Here is a 24558-nt window from a genome sequence, read left to right as displayed (position 1 = left end):
TTTTGAACATATTTATAGTAGGTGCTTTGAGTCTGTCTGCTCTGTCCAACATTGGAGCCCACTTCCAGATGACTTTTATTTTATTAATCTTTTTTTTTTTTTTTTTTAAATTTAAGTTATCTTTGTGCCCAATGTGGGGCTTGAACTCATGACGAGATCAAGAATCACACAATCCTTTGAACCAGTCAAGGACTCCCAGATGACTTTTATTGACCGTTCTTTTGCCCCTCAGTAAGGAAGGGCCATGCTTTTCTGTTTGTTTTTTGCATGACTCTTTATTTTTTGTTGAAAATTGGACATTTTAGTAATATACCTAGCAGCACTGTATTTGTTGTTTTGTCCTCCCACATTCTCCCCGTTCCTGCCCATGGTTTGTTGTTATTCTGTTTAATTATTTGCCTGAACTAAATCTGTGGTATCTTTCTCTCTTGTGATGTGTGGCCATTGATGTATTGGCTCAGTTTTTAAATTTTTGGTTCTTCTTTTTCTTTGATTGTAAATTCTTATTTTTATTTTAAATCCTGGCTTCCTAGGGGTTACCTCTGTGTCCACATAGTCAATGGTTGGTCAGAGTTTGTGTTCAAATGCCTCAAGTGCTAAGATTGCATTCAAAATTAAGGAATTTTTTAAATTAAAGATTTGTTTATTAGAGAGAGAGAGAGAGAGATAATGTGAACAGGGTTGAGGGAGAGAGAGAGAAAGAATCATTAAGCAGATTCCCCACTGAGTATGGAGCCCAACCCAGGGCTTAATCCCAGAATCCCAAGATCATGACCTGAACTGAAATCAGGAGTTGGCCACTCAACCAACTGAGCCACTCAGATGCCCCTCAGATTGAGGCAGTTTTTAAGTTTCTCCAACTTTTCCTTTCTTCTGGGTCCTTTCGCATTTCCTTTGTCTGTGCACATAGGCTCACAGTCAGCCCGGAAGGAGTAGAGAGGGTAGACCCTCTCTGGTTACTCCTCCACTTCTGCATGGCCTTTCAGTTAGCCAGAAATATGTGGAGATCTTATTAAGGACTCTTATGGCTGGCCTTCCTATTGAATTTCTGTCTAGTCTGCCAGTCTGTTGCTTGTCCTCACCAGCATCAAAACCTCAGAGTAGCTGATGTTTGCCATTTACTTTCCATTGGGATGGCTGTTTTTACTGACAGCACCCCTGCGTGTGGTTTTTCATGTTCCACTTTAAATCAGGTGGACTCCTTCCAGCCGTGAGGCTGTTGGTTTGCATGGCCAACTTGTGTGATTGAACTACTGGGCCAACCAACACAGGAGGGAAAGAACCCAGATTCCTCCTACTTTTATCAGAGGTTCAGAAGTTTTTCATGAACAAGTGCTCCTCAATTTGTTGCATGTTTTAGTTGATTTCCAGAGTCTTGACATGGTGGGTTTTGTCTTTTATTTTTTTTACAATTTCATCCATTAAAAAAAAGTTTTTTTGAAGGGGCGGGGGGTGGGAGGTTGGGTGAGCCTGGTGGTGGGTATCATGGAGGGCACGTTTTGTATGGAGCACTGGGAGTGGTGTATAAACAATGAATTCTGGTATGCTGAAAAGAAATTTAAAAAATTAAAAAAGTATAATAAAGAGTACCCTTACCACTATAAAAAAAAGTATTTTTTAAAGATTTTTAAAATTTATTTTAGAGAGAGAGTGTATGCACAAATAGAAGGAGGGACAGAGGGAGAGGGAGAGAAGCAGCCTCCCTGCCGAGTGTGGGGCTTGATCCCATAACCTTGAGGTCATGACCTGAGCCAAAATCGAGAGTCAGTCGCTTAACCAACTGAGCCACCCAGGTGCTCCTGGTCCAGTTTTATTATTGTTTTTTAGGAGAGAATTGGTCAAGTTTTTCATGCTGCCGTTCCAGCCCCATTGTCTTTTCCCAGCTTCTAGAGAGCAAAAAATCACGTGGCAGTTAATAGGAGGGAACCTGACACCAGATTGTCTGAGCTCGAATCCTGGCCCGGCCGTTTACTACCTGCCAGACCTTGGACAAGTTACTTAACTTCTGGGCCTCTGTGACCTCATCTGTAAAATGGGGATAATAATAGTACCTACTGGGGCACCTGGCTGGCTCAGGCGGCAAAGCCTCTGACTCTTCATCTTGGGGTTGTGAGTTTAAGCCCCATGCTGGGTGCAGAGATTACTCAAAAAAAAAAAAAAAATTGGGGCACCTGGGTGGCTCAGTTGGTTAAGCGTCTGCCTTCAGCTCAGGTCACGATTGCAGGAGCCTGAGATCGAGCCCTGCATTGGGCTCCCTGCTCAGCGGGGAGCCTGCTTCTCCTTCTCCCTCTGCCTCCCCGCGCCCCCTCCCCCCAACCCCGGTTTGTACTCTCTGGCTCTTTCAGTCTCTCTGTCAAATAAATAAATAAAATCTTTAAAGAAATGTTTTTAAAAAATTAGTAGTACCTTACCTACTGAGGTTGTTGTAGGAATGATATGGATTTAACATACGCAGAGTGATAAGAGCAGAGCTGGGGCACACGGTAAATGCTATAAAATGTTCGTGCTTGTGAGTTCACTGAGGGAGGGACTCTGTCTTATCTCCGATCTCAGCCCCCATGTCCTCCGTCTGGTACTTTGCACATAGTCAGCTCTTCTAACCCTCGAATCATCTTTACTAAGTGATGCTTGACATTCAGAGGAAATGAGGGCAGCTCCCAGAGTAACTGCAGGTAAAGGACGAGAGACTGCAGGGGACCCAAGGAACAGATGGCTTTGTGTCTCGTTGAGGCCAAGTGTTGGTCAGTCTTCGTCTTGGGCTCATGTGTTTTTCCTCCCAGGCCCAGGAACTGCCTACAATGCCTGGTGCTGCTCACATACCATATTGAGCTGGAGCCTGCCTGGATCTGCCCACTTGTGTTTGTTTCCAAGAACCTAATTAGCACAATTGTTACCATTTCCAAAGTTTCCTTGCATCAGGCACCTCCAGGAATGGATAAAGCCGCTTGGTGTGATGCTTATTTAAGTTCTTATGCAAAGGGAAAGGGCCACCGGGGAGCTGTGGGAGGGCAAGGAACTTGAGTCTGTGTTCATCAGCTCAGGCTCTTGCTCGCCCGGACGGAGCCACCGTGCAAATGGGAAATTGGTGCTTCTTCCTCCAGCGCACACTATTGGGGTGAACAGAGTCCCTGCTGGATTCAGGGCTCACTCACCACCGAGGCAGGAAGCCTTTGTGCAGGAAAGCGTACGTGTCACATTTCTGTATGTAGTGACCTGGCTTAGCCACCGTGCGCCCCGCTCTGTGCTCAGGAGCTGGGTTGCAGACATAAGCCAGTCTTTGCCCCCAAGGAACTTTCAGCCTTCACGAGGAACACCAGACATGCCAAAATAATGCCGGCCACATGGGAGTCTATATCGAGAACCATGGTTGTGAGGGAGAAGGAGAGGCCCGGAGAATTCCTGGAGGAGATGGCACTGGACTGCTGAATAAGTGGGGATTTCCGAAGCAAGTGGAGTGGGCTGGGTGGTGTTTTGGCCCCTTTGAAAGCTGGGGGGATGAGACAGATCTAGATCAGCATAGGAAAGTTGCAGCCAGGGATTGCTGCAGTGGGGAGGCTGGGAGGCAGAATGTGGCCCGATGTCGGGGTCTTCTCCCCAGAGGCAAGGAGCTTGGGCTTTTCTGGCTCATAGCGGGCGTCACTGGAGGGTTTTAAGGAGAGAACTAATTGGGGATGGGTTGAATGATGGGTTGTATGAGGTGAGACAGGAAAGAGCAGTGGCTGGTGCCATGCACTGGGGACGTTTCAGGGAACAGGGGCTGGGCGACAGAACTGGGGTGGGGAGCCAGGGGTGACTGTCCGGTTTCTGAGGCTCGGGATGGTGCAGATGTCAGAGAAGTACTGATTTCATGGAGGGAGAGATCAGAAGGGCTGGGCTTGCTGAGCTCGGGGTAGGGGTCCTGGAGGGGATGGAGAGCAGAATGCTGTGTTGGGACCCGTGGAGGCTGGGTGCTTCCTGGGGAGAGGGGTCTGCAGCTCAGAGGTGTAGTGTGGCTACAGGGAGAGACTAGGTGCCACCAGCATGCTGGAGATAAGAGAATGTGGGGATTCCTCTCCCCCCATTTTTGTACAGTGACTTAAAAACAGAAGTGACTGTGGAGAATTCTGGCCATAGAGAGCAAGGGAAGAGGAGGAGGAGAGGATACAGGTTTGGTGGTGGTGGAGGGGGTGGGCGTTGGAGGAAAATGGAGGACAGCAAGTTGTTCCTGTCAGCTGTGTCAGAAATCAGAGAAAGCCCGTATGAGGAGGGTAGGGAAAATAGTGGTCACATTTAGGAAGTAGGAGCTCAGTGGGGACCTGCATCCAGAGTGGCTTCCCGTGGCCGTAGCACGGTGGTGATGCCCAGTCGCATGGGATTGACCTGAGCGTCCAAAGCAGGGAAGTGTTCCCAACAAATGGGGATGTTCTCTACGCCTCTGGATGGAAGGGAAGAAGAAAGGCAGTGACAGGAATGGAAATCGATGCAGCCATTGTGGGAAACAGGACACAGGTTCTTCAAAACATTCAAAGTAGAACTACCAGATGATCCAGTCAGTCCGCTGGTGGGTGTGTACACCCCAGACATGAACACACTAACTTAAGAAGTTACATGCATGCCTGCATTTATCAGCATTATTTACGTTAGCTATGATACGGAAGAAACCTACGTGTTTACTAATGGGTGAATCCATAAAGAGGGGATTTTGAGTTGTTGAATACGGATGAGAATTGGGCGTGTTTGTGGATACAGTAGAGAAGGAGCCAGTGCAGGGGGGATGAGAGCATAGGGCAGAGAGGTGAAGCAAGGTGTTCAGGGGGGCAAGAAGGTGGCGGGTGGGCAAAGGGACCTGCCGAGTGGGAGGCAGGGATGCCCCTTCCCTGGGTGGAGTGAAGCTGGGAGTCTTACAGGGCGTTCCCTCCTTTATCTTTCCAGCGAGCAGGAGCCCACCTTTGGCTTGGACAGAACACGGCACTGCTGTCACCTCCTGCACTAATGATAATCTCTCCATGACTTTGGTCCATGACAGCTGTGATACCTTTGGTACCTGGTTTGGTCTATATTGGTCCAGCATTTTCAGCACCTTGAACAAGGGAACATGCATCCAACACACAGTAGACTGTTGTACTCATGGTCGAGCGAGACCACGTAGTGACAGGTTTACTTTTATTTTAACATGGGGGAGGGGGCGCAGAACTGGACGGGGCAGCAGGAGACAGAACTGTCGCTTACAGGTATGTGATCCTGGGCAAATTACTTCATTCCTCTGCATTTGTGGTTCCTCCCTGTAAAATGGGAATGGGCTGGATCCTTCTCAGCACCCACGTTAGCAGTAACATGCATCGTCCCTGTGGTCGGTCACTGTGTGTCTTAGCGAAGCTGAGGGGGTTCGGTACCTGAGATGTACTGGACGGCCGGGCGGCAGAGTCTGCAGGGAGCTGGTGTGAGCAGATTAAGAAAGATGAATTCTTCACTGTGTGTGACTGTTGCCTTCAACTGCTCTGACCCCAAGGTTTTGACTTTCTTCTTCTAGAAGCCTTCCAGCCAGCGCTGCACGCAAATGGGCATTGTTTCGTTCTGGTCTGTGTTTATCTTGTACCTGGATGCTCAGGCTTTAGTGAACGTGTTATTTTCTTATCAGTTTATTTGTGGGTTCATTTCTTTGAGTGGACATAATTAAGTGGAAGCAGATTATCATGGTATTTAGGACTTAGGTATTAGGGCTTAAATACCTGTCCGGTGGGTTGCTGTTGAGGAATGTATATGTGATGATTTTGTACCCTGTTCTGGTAGAAGCAGTTTTCATGTAGCACACGCCTGTGGAATTGCAAGAAGAATTTGAAAACCAGGAAAGAAATGGAATGCTTATTTGCAGCCCTGGCGTCCCATTCCATTTCTCAAACATGGCGGTAGGTTTGAGTCCGAGATTCCTGGTAAGCAAGGCAAAAAGGGAAACGCAGCTATAATCAGACTGTTGAATAGCCTTTGGTTGGAGGTGAGACTGGAGAAGCCAAAAAATTAGTTCCTTGGAGCAGCAGACCTTTTTCTAGTACTTAAACACATTTCTACTATCTCCTATCTTAACCCAGTGTTTCTGAAAATAGATACATATTTTTTCCAGGGATGTTCAGGATTTTAAAAAATGGATAGCAGAATTTCAAGAAATGCTACATACTATATACTTTGATGGATGATTAACAATGCATGTTACCATTTGGGAATCTTTCATAAGTCTAGCCATAAGGAAACCTGTTTATCTTTGTTCAATGCTGGGTTTTCAAAATTATATATGACTTCAAAGCTCTTTCCCACCCTGCAGAGCTTTTAACAATAATTAAAACTTTAAAAAAAATTTAAATAGTCTTTTACAGTAAGAGACAGAGGACAGGAGGGAGGGCAGAGGAAGGAGAGAGAGACAGAACCTCAAACAGGCACCACTTGGGCATGGAGCCTGATGTGGGGCTCGATCTCATGACCTCGAGATCATGACTTGAGCTGAAACCAAGAGTCTGATGCTCAACCGACCGACCGAGCCACCCAGGTACCCCCTCCCCGCCCTTTTTTTTTTTTGCTTTTTATAAAAGCAAGTTTGTTACTAATTGCTTGGGACTGCCTCTGCTTACTTGATGGAACCCACCTGCTTACTTAACAATGTGGATGGGGGAGAACCTCACTGAGGCCGGGATAGGGGTGCTCCATCCCTCTGGTGTGGGGCCAGTGACTGGGCTTCAGTCCTGGCCCCTCCCTCTGCTTACTGTGTGGCGGTCAGCAGGATTGTCATCTTCTCCAGCGTCCAGTTCCTTATCTGTAAAATTGTACTCTCAGTATCACCTACCACATGGAATCACAGTGTAGAATTAATATGTCAACATATGTAAGGTCCTCAGTACTGTATGTCACATAAGAAATTAGTAACTGTTGAAGATGGCTGTAATTAATATCACCCTGTTCGGGAGCCTGCCGTGATGCCACATTCCTCCCATGGTACTAGGTACTAACCACGCTGTTTCTTTGGGTACTGACTGTGCTTTGAGACTCGTTCGCCCTTAGTGATCACTGCTTATTTTCCTAGTTGCCATCTCCATGATTCTGCGAGCTGGTTGAGGGCATCTCCAGCCCCTGGTTTAGGCCCTTGGATGGCCCAGATAGTCAGTGTGGGGTTTTTCAGCTCAGCTGATGGTAAGCCTGGACCCTAGGGCATCGAGAGAAGTCTAATTCGGTGAAAACAGTTCTGCCGGGGGGGGGGGGTGGTTTGCCTGCATAAGTTGTTAGTATGTTAGAAATCTCTTTCTTGAGACTACGTCTGGTCTTCTAAACATTGTGGTTGAATGCTGAAGAAATCATTTAACTCCTGCTGTTCTTCAAGTTTCTCTAACAGAAGAGATCAGGTGCCACATAAATTGTGAACTGAAAGAATGAGGTTATAAAAGGTGCTAAACCCAGATTATGAATAATAGCCTGATGCGGACATTTCTGGTGCTGACCGTGGAGCTCAGTAACAGAGCAGACGAGCATTCTGTTAGTTTTACCCAGCGGAGAGGGAGAATCTTTGTTTTCCATGATGGACCACTGAGCTACAGAGAAAAATCAATGATGAAATTTATGAGTAGGAGGCCTTTAAATTCGGAGATTCTGTTTTAGAAGAGAATCCTAAAATGTTACACATTCTGGTAGAATTAATTGAACATAAAATTTCGCTACATGTAAGGAGCAATAGAAAGTGTTTCTGTTGTATTTTAGGGCCATTTAGGAGAGAGAGGTAGCAGAAGAGATGAGAGAAGCTAAGAAACGGGATGTAGAGGGTAAAGTAGTCTGAGAAAGAGGCGAATGATGAAATAGGATATAGGGAACGGCAGAGACGGGCTTAGAGCAGAGACCAGTGAGGCTTAAGGAGAGCCAGATGGCAACTCTCACTCAGGGTAATCAGAGGAAAGGTACAGAGAGGGTTACTGGACTCCCAGGACACTGCCGCATCAAAGGGGAAAAGTCATGTTGCGTATTTGCAACTCCAGGCATAACTGCTGTTACAATGATGAACATCGTACAGAACATTTCCCTTGCATTTGAACCCGTGGCAAGCTGTGAGGGCAGGATTTTCATCTGCACATTACAGACGGGGAAAGGGAGTTACAGGTGTGTTAAGTGCCTTGTCTAAGGTCCCACAGGTAATGTTTGACTCCCTAAATCTCTCGTGTTTCCCACCTGCCCCTTCAAGTGTACTGATGACTTTGGTGAGGGCTGAAGGCCAGAGTTAGGTCTAAATCAGGGATTCTCCGTGTAATTCTTACTGTGCTTTTTGAGAACAGTGGTTGGAAGAGGACAGCCATTTATTATGTGGTTCATATAGGCTAACTCATCCGCCAGCAATGTAGCAACAGTGACTAAATGCCTCTTTTCCCCACTGACCTGCGAGGCAGAGGAGCGATCTGTTTGCCACCAGGGCAATTACGGGAGATGTCGTCTTCTGTTACCTGGTTCTGCAAACATCACATCCTGGAATTCACAAGCGAATGCCCTGCGTGCGGCATTTCCCTTGTGCCCTAAATTACATGCTCCAAGGAGCCACTGTTCAGATGAAAAACAAAACCACACACGGTGCCTCGTTTACCCGATGAAATTGCTGCTTCTTATAGGACAGTGCTGTCTGGGCTTATGTGGTTCAGCCCGTCCTGCACCATCCCATTCCTTACTGCAAGGAGACATGCCCTTGGCACATCAGACAAGAAACTGAAGTTGCCTTGCAGATTACTTTCATGGAATTAATAAACTTGCATTACAGCCTTGCCTAGATTGACTTTCCTAGGCCAGCAAGAGGAGGGCCTCACAGACTTGTTATAAGTGGCCAGTGTGTTTATCGCCAGGCATAAGAATAACGTGATCTGTCAAACTGGATTGACTGAGAACAGTAGAGCAGGAGTTGGGGGAATCTGTGGCCTATGGCCAAATGCAGCCCACTGCTTGTTTTTGTTAATAAAGTTTTATTGGAACGCAGCCATGCCCACTGTTTTGCATATTGCCTGTGGATGCGGCTTTTGTGCCAAGATGGCAGAGTGAGTAGTTGCTACAGAGGCTGAGTGGTTCGGACGCTGCAAATATTTACTCTATGGCCCTTCGCAGAAAAAGTGAGCTGACCCCTGTTTGGCAGGGGGACTGCACGTCATACCGCATGTGACTGCAGTTTAGGTGAACTTCACATCTCCCGGACTGCTTCTGCATCTGCTCCCTGACATGGGCCCTGCTGCTGGGCACCAAAGGTTAAGGGTGAAGCTTCCTCCAAGTTCCCCTGGGGCAGCCTGCTGCCCTCTGTCACATCCCATGCCCCTCGGACAGCCCGGTGTTGAGATGCAGGTTCTCCCCAGTCCCAGGCTCCTCCCAGCCTTCCCATGCTCTCAGCCCTCACATGGCCCCAGACTGAGCCAGCAGAGACTCTCCTGAGTTCCCTTTGCTGTACCTTCCTTGGTCCACACCTCCTCAGCTGCCAGCCCTGCACTGTTCTCCTTCTCTGGGCCCTCTCCCGGGGGCGCTGTCTGATGCTCTAACATCCCTACCCTGCAGAAGCCTCCCTTCCCACCAGTTCTGCTGTGATAGCTGCCCTCGCAGGTTCTTCTCACTCCACGCTAGGCCCCGCTGCTGGGATAATGTTGCTCCTGCTCAAGAACCTCTCTTGGCTCCCCATTGACCTCCAAATCAAAGGCAGACCCTCAGCCTGGCCTTTAAGATTGTTTTATTTCTGATTACTCCTCACCATCTTCTGAGGCTTAAAGGTCTTCCCCCCACCATGTCCCAGGCCTTGTCTGAACTGTACCCCCCACCCCCACGGGTCTTTGCTTGTGGCATGTTGTAACCTCCCCCTACTCTCATCACCCCGTTGATCCTTGTTGCATCCCAGAATCCTGGATGTATTTTCTTTCACGTGCAACCAAACATGCTCTCACTCCCTTAAACCCTCTGCCACTCTGTTCCTGTCTGGCAGGCTGTGTTGGTAGGTTGTGTTACTCGATGGCTTCTTTCTGCTCTCCCCAGATGATAAACTCCCACCGGGTAGGGATCGTCTCTCAATTATAGTCACGTTGCTTGCACCTGCTACCGAGCACGCATCTGGGCGGGACTTGGAAGTCACACAGAGCATGCGCACCGGTGATGAGGCGAGAACTCTCAGACGCACCTACTGTGTGCCGGGTCCTCTGAGGCACGATCTCCTAATGCTCACTCGAGCGAGTATTGCTAACGCTCTGCAGACGGGCACGGAAAAATCGGCCACGTGCCGTCCCAGGCAGATTTGGCCTCGAGGCTTCCCTGCTCCCACGCTGCACGCAGATGACCACGTTGCCCTGGGGTAGCATCCACGTCTGCGCGGCGACTCCTCTGCAGCGTCCGCCCGGTGCGTCTATGCACCCACATTCCTCCGCCTGCGTCTTAGAATCATCTGGGAGATTTGAAAGTAGCTCTGCTCAGGCGCGTATCTCCCAGACGCTATCAGAGCCCTGGCTGGGGGCGGGGCAGGCGCTGGTGTTTTCAAAGGCTCCCCAGGTGATTGCAGTCCAGGCCCCACGCCCCAGGCCAGAGGAAGAAAACAGGCAGACCTCTGGGAAGGCTCCTGGGGGCTATTCTGACTGTCCGCGGCTGCTCGGAGAACTTCTCTCCTTACTTAGTGAGCTCCTGACTTTTGAAGGTGAGGAAGGGCTCATCTCTACCTGACCGTGGTCTCGTAGGTGCCTCTTAGGGCGTTCATGACAGCGTGGGCTGAAGGGCTCTCTTTTGGGCTGGATCCCCTTTGCTGCAGCTGGCCTGGGAGTGCCTCAGGCACCCTAAGAGGTGAGCCTCCCCAAAAGGCAACCCCAGCTTGCCTATGTGAGAGTGTCTCTAGGAGCTGAAAAGGAGAGCGTGCTTTCCACTCGTGTCTAATTTAAAAAAAAACGAAACAGGGGCACCTGAGTGGCTCAGTGGGTTAAAGCCTCTGCCTTCGGCTCAGGTCGTGATCCCAGGGTCTTGGGATTGAGCCCTGCACCAGGCTCTCTGCTCAGCGAGGAGCCTACTTCCTCCTCTCTCTCTCTGCCTGCTTCTCTGCCTACTTGTGATCTGTCTGTCCGATAAATGAATAAAATCTTTAAAAACAAAACAAAAAAAACAACTTCCATCTTGAGCAGAGGGAGGCTTGTTGACGGGAAGGGTAGTAGAGCAGGGGTTCTCAAAGCGTGGTCCCCTGAGCACCATCAGCATCCCCTGGGAGCTGGTTCGAATGTAAATCCCCAGCCCCCACCCCCGAGCTGAGGCGTCATAAGCTCTCAGGTTGGAATGGGGCGGTGATCTGCTCTGTGTGATTTTGCTGCCACACCGAGGTTAAGGAGCACAGCTCAAGGTTGATGGTGAGTACGTGGGTGGACCCCTGGATGGACCCCTGAAACAGCAGTGGTTTTCTGCCCTAGCTGGGCATCCTAGACCCCCGGAGTCATACAAAATCTCGGGCCACTGGGTCTGTTCTCTGTTTTGGAGGCTGTATTTTTAACAAGTGTTCCAAGAGATTCTGAAATGCAAGCTTTTTTTTTTTTTTAATCGTGGTTAGTAGAGACCTGATAAATATTGCATTCCTTTAATAATAACTTCATATCCACTTGGCACAGGGTAAGGACACTTTCCTTTTCCTCCTGGAGTTAACGGTTCCTTCGTCTCTAATTACCAAGACGTTTGCCATCAGTCCTGTTGCCCATTAAGAAAAGACAGTCGTTCCCCTTAGCACGCATATTTCTCGTTGCTGGATTGTTCACCGCCACATAAAAGCCACAAGTGGGTTTTATGGCCTCATGCATACTTAATTAGTTCATCTTCTCAAAATTGTGTTTTAAGTGAGTGAAGACCTTAGCCTCTGATCTAACTGATCCACAAAGCGTCTTTTCAGAATGTTCGCAGGGCCTAATGCTTCATTCAGAGGCCATAGGTCAAGGAGGTGAGGACCGTTCCATGTCCTGTCATCCCTTGTGGGTTTTCCAAAGACCAGGCTTGAGGCAGGACGAGTGGAGTTGCAGGCGCAGACACCAGCTCTCTCTAGAAGAGCTAATTGGTTTTTTGTTTTGCCTACAGCTGTCTCCATCCCCACCATCCTTATCTGTCATCATAAATGTCCACACCTGTGTGATATTTTATGACAGGTCACACCTGCTGAAACAGCGCTGTTGTCCTGTTTCAGATATGCCGCCTAATATTTATGTCATTAAGCCTTGTGGCAGGAGTGAAAAACAGCTTTTGCTCCAAACCTTCCCACCTGCTGCCCTCCCACGTCTGTTGTCCTTGACTCCCGTCATGGGGGTCACCAGGCTGCAGACCCACCAGGCGTGAGGGCACTCTAGTGCCTGGATGTGTTCCTGCTCCTTTCCTGCACCCACGTCTTCTGGGCATCTCTCAAGGCTCAGCACAAAGGTTGGGGTGAAGCCTTTTGGAGCCCCCCAGCCTCCCAGGCAGACAGACTGTCGGGTTCTGCACTCCCACACAGCTTTACCTATTACAAACCTCTGCTAGAGCGCTGATCCCATCATGCCTTTTTTTTTTTTTTTTTTTTTTTTTTGTTACAAAGCAAAGGAGTGACTAAAGGCAGCCTTTGTTTTTCTTACCCAGACCTTCCAGAAAGAACTTCTTCAGGAGTATTTGAAAACCAGTTTAATGAGACCAGCTAATAAATTTCTTTTCTTGTCAATTGCAAATACTTGGTGTTTGAGAACTAAACTAGCCACATAATGGGGGCCAACTGAGTTGCGAGCTGGCTTTGTCTTGGTTAGGAAGTGCAGTGGGAATGGGAATCAGAATTGGAATGTGGGCAAGAGTGGGGACGCAGATGTCCTGTGGCCAATACCAGTGTTAGAACACTGCTCTACTGAGCTCGCGCCCCCCCCCCCCCCCCGCCCACCGCTGAAGGACAGACCATCATAGTGGGTGGCATTACTGCCATGCTGCTGACCCTGGGCTGAGTCACCTGGGGACTGTCACGAAATCCCAGGCTGCCCCCAAGACCAGCTCAGTCAGAAGCTCGGGGAGGGACTGGGCATCTGAACTCTTAAGCGTTTCCAAGTGTTTCCAATCTGAAGGTAGCTTTGAGAAGCCCTGGGTTGAAGAAGGCTGTTAGAACGTGTGGGGTTGAAGATGAGGTTGGACAGAACCCCTGAGCTACTCTTCTTTTTCATAAGGTGCACAGAGACCTGCTGATCCTTACAGGTATAGCTGGGTGTGCCCAGGGCCAGAGGCTGTGGATGCGTGCGTTTGGGCAGTGGGGCATGTGTTCATACGTTTGGTGGAAGGCGAGATCCACAGAACTTATTCCTCCCAGTCCTTAGCAGCCCAGAGCCCGCAGCCCAGAGTGTCTCAGAGAGAGAAGTCTGCCCCTGCAAGCCTCTCAAATTCTCCCTTCCATCTCTCTTGCCACTTTACTGACTTTCCCTTTCCTCTCTCCTCGTTAATAGTTTGCTGGCATTCCTCGCTCCACTCTTCTGTGGCCCATTTGGCACATGATGGCCACACCTAGCATCCTCTCTTCTGCTTTGATGTTGCCCGATGCCCATAGATAAGTGACCGTGGTATAGGTAGCCCTTTACAGCACTTACCCTGTATGTTGTTTGTTCCTGGCACTCGTGTTCCCATTTTATAGACGGGAAAGTGAAAGCATAGGGTGAATTGCCCAAGGTCTCAGAATCAGGATGGTCCCAGATGTTCTGGCCCTGGAGTTCTGGCTCCGCACCCCACTGCTTTGCTTCTTCTCCCTAGGCTCTCCTGCCAGGTACGGAAAGGCTGCTGTCTGCTAGCGGACCTTCCATTATTTTCAACCCTCATGTACACACTTCTGGGTTCATGTTCCTGTTCCTGCTTCACTAAGAAATCAAAGCTTGGACAGATGAAACAACTTGACCAAAATCACAGAGCTAATTAAGGGAGTAATAGCTGGGATTCAAACCAGGTGTTCCTCTCTCCGTGTGCTGCATTTTTTCCACCACACTGCACAGGATTGCCTGATTTCTTTAGGGTGGCATCTGTGGCTCTCTAGAATCTGTCACCAATCCACCTTTCCAACCATTTTCCACTCCTTTATTAAATCATGCCACCAACTTTTGCTCACTGTTCTTTAGCCTGGAGTGTACTTCCCTGCCAAGCTAGGTCTATCCAACCTCCCATGAAGACGGGGACTCTCGCTGATAATACCCCATGTGGAACCTACAAACAGTAGGAGGCAGGGCCATTTGCATTCCGCCCCCCCCCCCAGCTCAAAAGCCCTAAAATAATGCGTCTCTTCTTGACCCTGCTCCTGTGATGCCTGTAGCATGAAGGTAATATCCAGGGACTTGTATTGTAGCTGTGTTCTGTGTCTGCTAGTTGGCATCTTGAGGCCAGGTGTCCTCTCTTCTGTGTGTGTGTGGGGGGGGCATTGCCAAGCCACTGTGGAGGCTTACTGTGTGTTAAACAGGTGAAGAACAGACTAGAATACAGAGGTTCCATCAGGGGACATTAGCAGAGCTGCAGGGCATAGAACAGTCCAGGTCGTTTATTTGAAGGCCTCTAGGGAAATGTATGTTGGAAATTTCCAGAGGGAACTGGAGCTAATGATTGTCCCAGTGAGCTAATCCAGCATGTCCATTTTGCCAACTAGGGCTTTGTTTTGTTTTCTTCAGGTAGGATTTGCTAACTTGAAAAAGCCCCCAGCCTCCCCCCCCCCCCCGCCCTCCCAGCGTGGGGTTTCTAAGTAGGGTATAGTTTGGGAGAGGGTGAAAATGGACTTAGGGCTTGCCCATGAGCACGGTGGCCACGTGTGGAGAAGGGCAGTTGTGTTTCCCGAATACAGGCAGAACCTTTCAGGATGGAAACAGGTGCCAAGAAAAAACTTCCTTGCCAGCGGGAAAGTTAATTCTTTAGCCGTCGAATTAGGGTTATCCTACTAAGTATTTTTCGGACTCTTCAGGTTTAAGACCCTTGTCCCTGTCGTTTAAGTCCCTTAAGTCTTTTGCCTCCCAGAAACACTGCGGAGGGGCCAGGGCTTGCCCGCAGGCGCCCCGCGAGGCCGGAGGGGGCTGCTGCTCGGTGGCGTGCGCTAGCACTGGCCTTGAGATTTCCTTTTGCACCCTGCAGGTGAGCGTCCTGACCACCCTGGAGCGGAGGTTCAACCTGCAGAGCGCGGACGTGGGCGTGATCGCCAGCAGCTTCGAGATCGGGAACCTGGCGCTCATCCTCTTCGTGAGCTACTTCGGGGCGCGCGGGCACCGGCCGCGCCTCATCGGCTGCGGCGGCATCGTCATGGCCCTGGGCGCGCTGCTGTCGGCGCTGCCCGAGTTCCTGACCCACCAGTACAAGTACGAGGCCGGCGAGATCCGCTGGGGCGCCGAGGGCCGTGACGTCTGCGCCGCCAACGGCTCGGGTGGAGACCAGGGCCCCGACCCGGACCTCATCTGCCGCAGCCGGACCGCCACCAACATGATGTACTTGCTGCTCATTGGGGCCCAGGTGCTCCTGGGCATCGGTGCTACCCCCGTGCAGCCCCTGGGCGTCTCCTACATCGACGACCACGTGCGGAGGAAGGACTCCTCGCTCTACATAGGTAGGAGCTGCGGCGGTGTCCGGGCTCGCGCCCCTGGGCTGCGCGCTCTGTTAGTAACCGGGGCGCCTTGACTGAGGAAGGCAAGGTGGGCCCGTGAATGTTTATGGTTCTCAGACTGGGCTGCACATCTGTGGGAGGTTGGGGTGTGGGAGCTTTGAAAAATGGGGATACCTGAGTTGTACCCCCAAGAAAATCCAGTGCAGTTGGGTGCTGCCTGGGCGGGCATGGATTGTTTTCCAGGCTGTCCAGGTGATTTCGATGCACGGTGGAATTTGAGGTTGGCGTTGCTAGATCCTTAAGAAGCAATGAATGGGAAGACACGGTCAGGAGGGGTATAACGTGTTTTCACCTGCTTTTCACACGTGTGGCGCTCTCTGGCATTAGCCGCCAGGACATGCTTGGGGTGTGCACCTTGGAAACCCCAGTTTTTAATAATCGAAATGATCTTCTGGTCATTGTCCTGTTGAAGTTCAAAGGGGGAGAGATGCTTATCTTCTCAGCACTTGATATCATTCAAAGTTGATCACTTCTGGTCATTCTGTGATGAGGGTATTTACAGGAGCTGGATGTCTAGAAAGAAATAAGGTCTGTTTGAGTTTTTAAAAAATCATTTTGTGTCCTAGCTTCTGACATTTTGTATTGGCAAGATGGAACCTTTCACCGGGTCTAAGATTAAGCAGCCTTGAAGTTAGAGTTTTTCTTACATCAGACAGGGGTCCTCCGTCACTGCTTTGGGGCACTGTGGCATGGCCATTTGTAGGGCGAGGGCCTCCCGAGTGTCTCCGTCCCTTGTTCACCAAGGGTAATTTGGCCTCCCACAAACAGCTGGACCGTTAAGACCTATCCCCATCCACTGAGGGGTAAGCTTTGACAGAATTACCTTTTCCTGTGGAAACTTTTTATTTCCTGCAGCACTGTTAATTACCATGCAAAGGTTTAGGAAAAACTAGAACTTGAACGGAATGTGACCTAAAGCTTTGTACCAGTTCAGCTTCCAGCATGCACTGCCCAAGGTTTCTGTGCTAGGAGGGCTTGGAATAGTTACACACTTCATGCCGGCTTTCCTCGATGGCTTTCTGTCCCAGCTATGGAGTACATGCTTTCGTCAGGCAAATAGATTGCAAATGTAGGTTTCTGTTCTTTGAGGACAGGCTCAGGGTGAGAAAGGTGGAGAGTGTGTCTCTTGACCCAAGGGTAGAGCACACGCAACCTCGTCGTGACTTAACATCCGCTACGACATGGAACTCGACATAGAGTTGATCTTCTAGGCTGAAGATGGCCAGACCCTCCCCAATGTGGTTAGGGTGGGTTCTGTAGGTACTAAGGACATCATTTATGTTTCGTTCTTCCTAAAACTTGAGCAGCAGCCCCTCCATGTGATTCTGATGCAGAGTAGGACACGGGCTGTAGCATCTAGCCAGGTAGCCTCCTGAAGTCCAGCCAGACCACTGGTCTTGGACTTGACCAATATCTCCCTAAGACCCAGGGAGAGCTGTTTTCTGGTATCCGTCACGGCAAGTAGATAAATCAAACCACAGAAAAGGAAGTGGGAAACAAAGATCTGAGTTCTTGTCTCTGATGATGGAATCCAATGGAAAAATTTCCCTCCAGAATCCTTCCTCTGGGGCACCAGGCCCAGAATCTTTTCTGGAAATCTTCCCTGCTGAGTTAGGCCATGGTCTTTTCCTGCAGTTGGGTGGGACCTGGTTTGTGTGTGCAAAGCTTTAGGGGGAGGAGGCGCTCTGGTTTTGTGTGGGGCAGGTGGAGGCATGGGCAGTAGGACCCTCATTCAAGGGAGAGGGCCTTCTGCCGTTCTGAGGCCATGGGATTTACTGTGAGTCTTTGTAAAGAAGAATGTTTCCGGCGAATTTCTACCTGGGCACCATTTTTTTTTTTTTTTTCTTCTGTGATTGTTAAGTGGAGTTGGAAGTGTCTATTTGTGTGGTACATGGACCTTTCGGCACTGGTCCATCTGGCATATTCCAAAACATGACAGCACATGGCTATGGAGATGGCCTCTCTGAGTCTCTGAACTGGTTTCATGGGTCTGTGTTGACAGGGAGCAGGAAAGAGTTGAAGCCTTCTGGGAGAGAGGCCTCAATAGGTGGTCTTACTATCCCATGCATGCTTGGGATTCTCCAGAAACATTTTAAGAAGACCACAGTATGTGCAGAGTGTATGTAACTGGTTCATTGGTTCATTCATTTATCATACAGGACATATTAAAAAACATGCTTGTGATCACGAGACTATTTTAGCATTTATCCCTTCTAATGGAGAGCTAGTTCCTGAAGCTGCTTGAAACTTCGGGAAGTCTATGGGGGAACCCACTGAATGGTATTGATGAATTATAGCCTTCTATAGTGCCTACAGAGAGGAGGGAGGTCTGAAGGGACTGGCGCTGGGACTGTGTGGATGGGTACCTACTGGGGTGCAGTAGCATGTTTGTCCCTTGCTTCTAGCTCCTGCGAAGCTGGTGAGGAGCGAGAGGCCCACAGCCGGCAATCTGGTCTGATGCCTAAAATGGGAGTGCGGATTGGAGATGGAGAAGACAATAAATACGGCCTTTGTAAGCCACAGACTTGTTCACAGCTGATCAGCTCCTCTGGGTGTCCACAGAGAAGGGGATGAGGACCATGCAGGCTTGGCCACAGGCTGTTGGTGACAAGACCTGCCCCTAGCGTGTGCGTGTCCTGGGTCCCCAGTCTTGGGGTGTGTGTGCTTCTGTGCGGCCATGTCATGGACCCTGTAATAGGGGTGGGGGGGAATGGAAGCCTTCCATCTCCAGTCAAGCCGATATTGTCCACTGGAATGACTGCTTTGGACGGTTGTGGCCTAGCCATCTGCCAAGCTCCCGAATTCCTTGATGGGCCATTCACAAGGGGCTTTTCTGGTTGGCACTGGTCTGCAGCGGCCTCTTTCCAGCCCGGGAGGGAGCCAAGGGAGCTCATTACCAGGGGACAAAACCAGCTGAATGGGAACACGGCTCTGCTGGCAGGCTTTTCACTCCCGTACAGCGTGGAGCCAAGCCTCACGGAGCAGCTAGACAATGACCTGTGGGTGGCACGTGGCGCTCTTTCTTGCTAGCGGGACGGATGGGGCAGTGTGGCAGTGGAGACCATTTGATGCGAGGCATGACCAGGGCTCAGGAGTCGACGCCTTTGGGAGTCTCCTCAGGGAGCCTCTGGCCCATGATGTAACCTTCCACGAAATCCATTTTCTTAGCTGTTCTGTTCTTCCAAGTTCAAAACCCGGCCAGTCGTAGTGTAGGCAATGGTAAGTAGGATAATGTAATGGACTCCCTGTGTCCTTTCTTAGGTTCCTGGGTCAGTGGATTGTAACCTTGTTCTCTTTGAGGAGGAAAAAGGTGAAATGAGTGTGGTAGCGATTTTTTTTTTTTTAATAACTTTATTCCTAGTTAAAAAGTGTGACATGCTCACTGTTGACAACTTTGGAAGTATAAAGAAAGAATTTAAGAATCACTGCTCTTAGCTTTATGATTATATAACGTCTTTTTTTTTTTTTTTTTTTTTTTTTCCTCCTGCATTGGTGTACTTTTCTACCAAAAATGTTCAGGAGGCACTGGGATGGTGCAGTTGGTTAAGCGTCTGACTCTTGGATTTGGCTCAGGTCATGATCTTGGGGTCCTGAGACTGAGACCCACGTTGGGCTCCACACTCTGTGGGGAGTCTGCTTGGGATTCTCTCCCCACTGCCCCGTCCCCCACACTCACTCGTGTGTGTGCCCTCTCTTTCCCCCTCTCTCAAGTAAATAATCTTTAAAAATATGTTTATAATAAACGTCTCTCTCCGTATTTGATGCACTGTCCCGTGTTACTCAATATATTCTATGGTGTTACTGTTGCACACGTAACATTCTCCTGTGGACTTCTGCTGTCCTGTTTAATGCCCTCTATTGTTGGACACGTGTGTTTTCAAGTGTTCATTGTTGTGAATGAGGCAGACAGGGACACGGATTCTGAGAGGTTCAGGGACTTGCCTGGGCTAACTTAGCTGAGTGGAGCTGGACTCTCGGTCTGAGGGTGGGGGTTTTCCCATTTATGTCTGGGATCTGTCACCAGGCTGGGGTTGTGGGGACAGGGCTGATGGATGGTCCAGGGGTTCAAGTACAAGTCAGGGCATTGCGTCAGATGGTGTGAAGGCTTCAGGAAATAAGTCACAGGAGCCAGCAGGGCTGGAAGAACACAGGGTGCCTCCCAGCTGGTGGGGTCGGAATCCGGAGTGGGTGTCCCAACCCGAGCTGTGGGAAGAGGGGGGAGAGGGGACGGTGGTCCAGGCTAACCATCCAGGGTGGGGTCTGGAGCTCCTCCTGCTCTGAGTAGAGGTGGGTGCGGATTAGAGCTGGCCCTTCTCAGGCAGGGGTGGCTGGCATGCTCTGCCTTCCGCTTCCCTGTCTCCAGCACGGCAGGGGCCCTCCCCTCACGTGGCAATACATTCCCTTCTTGAACCACGATGGCCATTAGGTGATTGTGCTCCTGTTGTGTTTGAAGTCTGGCTCCTCACAGCTTCCCACACGCTGCTTCTGGTTCTGCCCCTGGGCTCACCCCGAAAACTTGCAGTCTGTCTGCCGTGTTGCGATAAATCCCCAGACAGCGAGCACCAGCCTCGCATGGGTAGGGTAGGGTCGGTCACCTGCTACTTAGCTCTTCTGTGCCGGGGCCTTGGTTCCTTAGTTCCTTACTTGATGTGGTTTCCTGCCACACTTGAGAACCACTGTTTCCCTCTTAAAGCTGGGTGCTGCGGGCTCGGGAGCTCAGGACCAGGGGGACAAAGCCAGATGAATGGTGCCAGTGGAACATGCGTACTGTATTAGTTTCAGTTTGTCCTAACACAACACTACAGCTGGACATCCAAGATCGGAGGAATCAGGAGAGTCGGTTTCCTCTGAGGCCTCTCTCCTTGGCTTGCACATGGCCGGGGCTCCTCCTCCTGCCTTCAGAGTCTGTGCTCTGTGTGCGCCCATCCCTGGGGTCTCTTTGTGTCCTGGCTTCCTCCTTTTAAGGACACCAGTCAGAGTGGATTGGGCCTCACCCATAGGACCTCATTTAACCTTATTTCCTTGCCCAGACCCTGTCTCCAAATGGTCATGTGCTGAGGTCCTGGAGGTTGGCGCTTCAACCTAAGAATTTGGGGGCGGGGGGACCTGATTCAGCCCATAACTGGTACCGAGGGGGCCAGCGCCAGACTTAAGTTAAGACTCTTGCATCTTCCTTATTTCCCTTTTAAAAAAAATTAATTAAGACTCTTGGATCTTCTGTCCTAACTTTTCTGTAAGGAACTGCATTGTTGTGTCTTACCTGTTTATTTATAGGTGCCTAAAATTTTTTGAAGATGTAGATCTTTTTTTCCCTAAAACTTAATTTGGGATAATGCTAGAATCCCAGATTGTTGCAAAATGCAAGGAAGTCCCCCGTACCCTTCATCCACTTTCCCCCAATGGTAACGTCGCACCTAACTGTAGTATAACATCGAAACAAGGATATTAACATTGGCGCAATCCATGGAGTTTATCCAGACTTTACCAGTGTTCTGTGCACTCGTTTGTAGGTATGTATGGGTGTGTGTGTCTCATTCAGTGCCACTTTATTACATGTGCATGAGGTCTTCAAAATGCAGAATGGGGTCCAGATGAAACCAGATCATTCTGAGTCATGTGCGTTTGGCAGTCACACAGGAGCAGTGCACATGTGCACACGTGTGTGCATACACGGAAGAGGGTGTTGGGACTGAGAGAAGTCTTAGGTCGAATGGAAGCTGGCTAGAGGAAAGCGACTCTTCGAGAAGACTTCCCTCTGCATACCAGGGAGAATGGGGCCCTTGCAGGATACCCCAGTACACCCAGCAGTGGCTCCCAAGTCGGCCGGCGCACACATTAGGCACCAATGGGTCCTGTTTTCTTTATCACTTATATTGAAACCCAGGGCAGCCCTCTGTGTTCTGGCTGATGCAAAGAGAATTATTCTCTGATTTCATCAAGTGTTTTAGTACAAAGGTCACTATGATACCAGCCGGTACCCAGAGTGAGCCCACCTTCGCGGCAGAGCCCTGGGAGCTCAGAGTTCTTTTGCTTTCTGATGAGTTTTTATTGTAACGTGACATTGGGTAAAATGTGTTTTAACTCTCCAAAGAGAGTGGGTTGGGTTTGGATCAAATAAATACACTGTGACTGTAGTTCATCTGAAGAAATGATTAAAAAGCTCTCCCTCGGGGTGCCTGGGTGGTTCAGTGGATTAAGCCTCTGCCTCCGGCTCAGGTCATGACCTCAGGGTCCTGGGATCGAGCCCCACATCGGGCTCTCTGCTCAGCGGGGAGCCTGCTTCCCCCTTTCTCTCTGCCTGCTGCTCTGCCTAGTTGTGATCTCTCTCTCTCTCTGCATCAAATAAATAAAATCTTTAAAAAAAAAAAAAAAAAAAGCTCTCCCTCGTGGGAGCAAGCATCGTTCATTATATTCTTGCAACTTTATTGATATCTGCATCATTAATTCCTTTTTCTAAGATAAATGACGCTGTAAAGCTGGTCACTCAGTTTTGGCCGCGTTCCACCCCCTCTCCCCAGCTGCTGGTCACATGCCATTTTCCGTGTGTTCTAGCAACACGCTGGGAAACACGCGTGTGGCTCTCACTGGGTGCTTCCATATTGCCTGGGCTGTTAGAAGCTTCTCATTCGTTTTCAGCGGCTCGTAATTCATGCCCTGTGGTTCATGGAATCACTTCTGCGCTCCTTGCCGGCGTGACCTTGGGCAAGTCTCCCAGTGTGGGCTCTGGAGTCTGACAGTTTTGAGATTCAAATCCTGGCTCTGCCACGGAGCTGCCACCAGGGTTTTGGACACCTTTCTAGTTGATTTGAGCCTGTTTCCTTAGCAGTAAAATGAGGCCGGGATCTACCTGGCAAGGCTTTGCCTTGGTATCCTTTGCATTGGGTTTCATGGTGGAGATCGATAAACACGGTCCTGTTCATTCGTATGGCCCTGTCCTCTCCAGGTGCGGAAAGGCCAGTGGGAGTAAGTGAATTACTGAAACACACTGGCAGGTCTCTTGACAAAGGGTAATTGGATCCTGGTTTTCAGCTTGGGACATAATCCGCCTCGTAGATCTAAGAATAGCAACCTCTTCAGTCCTGAATTAAATCAGCAGGGCTCTTCTTTGCCTGCAGACCCTCCTGTGGCTCATCTCAACGTGTGTAAAGTGCCAGCAGGGCCCCAGGCAGTGGGTGGTCTGGTCTGTGGTAAGTCAGGGGCACCCTAGCCTGCGTACCCTAGCCATGGCCACGACGTGAGGTTCAGCTTAGCTCTCTGGGTTTCGTCTCCGTGCTTCCTACTTGGCTTCTTAATACTGGCTCTGTTCTTCAAAGAATGTATTCTCATTTTAGGAAAACTGGGAAAAACCAAAATAGAATAAGAAATAATTTCTGTTCCAGGTACCTGTACAAAATTCTTGTCCATATTTAGGCGTATTTAATTCCAGCCTTGTTTTGTGTATATTTTCAGTGAAGGCTCTACTATATGCAAATCTGGTTGCAGCTGATATTGTAAACTTACTGATAGAGCAGTTAGATGTAAAATTTATCATCAAGATAACTGCAGGGTATTTCGTTAATCTAGAAATGCTAGAACGTGCTCATTGGGCCTGCGTGTGGCGAGCGTCTCTGTGGCTATAGCTGCATCTGTATCTGCTGAAAGCTTGAAGAACTCAGGTTGGCGCAGATGATTCCGTGTGAGCTGGAAAAGCAGCCCTTTGGGCTTGCACTGACTTTTTCCAGAACAGACATAAGTGAGGCGGAAGCAGGGCTTGAAAGAGCCTTCAGGCCGGCGGGGAGTGTGGGATCTGCACCCCCCTCCCACCTCTGCTGCTCAGGGCAGTGACAGACCGCAGACTGTACGGAGGCTGGGAAACCCAGGGCTTTTGCTTCATCCTCTGCCATTTGTTTCCCTGGGAATGCAGAGTCTGTCTTGCCCACTCTTCTGATTTTTAGGAGTGACCAGGAGTCTGCATTTTTCAAGGGACCCGAAGTGCCAGCTTGTCGATGTCCCCTCCAGAAACCCTCTGTGAGTCAACAGCTCGTAGGCCAGCTCGAACGCTTCGGTGCCTTGCTGTTTTGGAGACTCCGATCTTGAAGTTGTTTTCACCTTTTGGATGGTGAAGAACTAAAACAAAGGGAACAACGTGGTGAGGAAGGTAGTTGCACATCATGGATACCATGGCCAGAACAGATGGTGTCCTCTCCTGGGATTGCAAGGGGTACGGGCATTGGGTCGAGGAAGGGGACGGAGGCTCTGGTATGAACACAGGACCCAGTGGTAGAACGGGACAGAGCGGAGCAAGCGCCTGCTGCTGGGCCTCTCGGGGTGCCTTTGTGGCCCAGGCTCTGCCTCCTAAGAATGGGAATCCCAGAGTGGATAAGAAATGGAACCATTTCTCCAAACTGAGCGTTGTCTGGCTGAGGACAAGTCGTGCTCAGGCTCCAGAAGGGAGGGTCGGAATGCAGAAGCAAGTACCACTGGGAGCTGGTTGGGGGCTGCAGACGTTTCCTGCATGTGAGCATCTCTGCTGAGAGATGTTAAAACCCAGCGTTCAGGTGGTTGATAGACCAGATGTAAGACCAGAGGGTTTAGGCTCAGGCGGACCCAGAGAAGATTCACGGGGAGGATGAAGGCTGCCCGGGGCGGTGGGGGGGTCGGTCGTCTTTTCTTCCGCCATCAAAGGCTCATTATTTCTGTACCAGCCTCTTACTGCCCCTGACTAGTGAAAGCAGATTGATTTCATTTTTCTTTTCAACTGTGCCACAAGCATTGTTGTTAACTATAAAAGGTTCTGTGCTATTTTCCTGAGTAGCGTGCATATTCTTTACCTTATTTGTAGACTTTGTAACTTCTTTCTAACCTAGAATAATCTTGGCTTTGGCTTTATCCCCCCCCCCCCCCCCCCCCCCCCCCCCCCCCCCCCGCCACCCCGAGCGACTACTCCGCGTGTGGGTGGTCGGGGTGTTTGTGGTGCG

General features: G+C 49.8%; 1 protein-coding gene across 2 annotated transcripts in view; it reads left to right on the top strand.

Moving 5' to 3' along the window:
* The window catches only part of LOC111152569 (solute carrier organic anion transporter family member 3A1), a 300984-nt gene that overhangs the window by 48513 nt on the left and 227913 nt on the right, over positions 1 to 24558 (top strand). For both annotated transcript variants that reach the window (XM_022511052.1, XM_022511051.1), the window contains exon 2: positions 15079 to 15544. In XM_022511052.1, the coding sequence (XP_022366760.1) occupies positions 15079 to 15544 (466 nt within the window). The remainder of the gene's footprint in view (positions 1 to 15078; positions 15545 to 24558) is intronic.

Source organism: Enhydra lutris, unplaced genomic scaffold (genome assembly GCF_002288905.1).
Source record: "Enhydra lutris kenyoni isolate GAN:26980312 unplaced genomic scaffold, ASM228890v2 scaffoldscaffold29, whole genome shotgun sequence".
In the NCBI taxonomy this organism is placed as follows: Eukaryota; Metazoa; Chordata; class Mammalia; order Carnivora; family Mustelidae; genus Enhydra; species Enhydra lutris.
The sequence above is the reverse complement of the archived record's forward strand: the minus strand, read 5'-3'. Positions and strand labels throughout refer to the sequence as shown.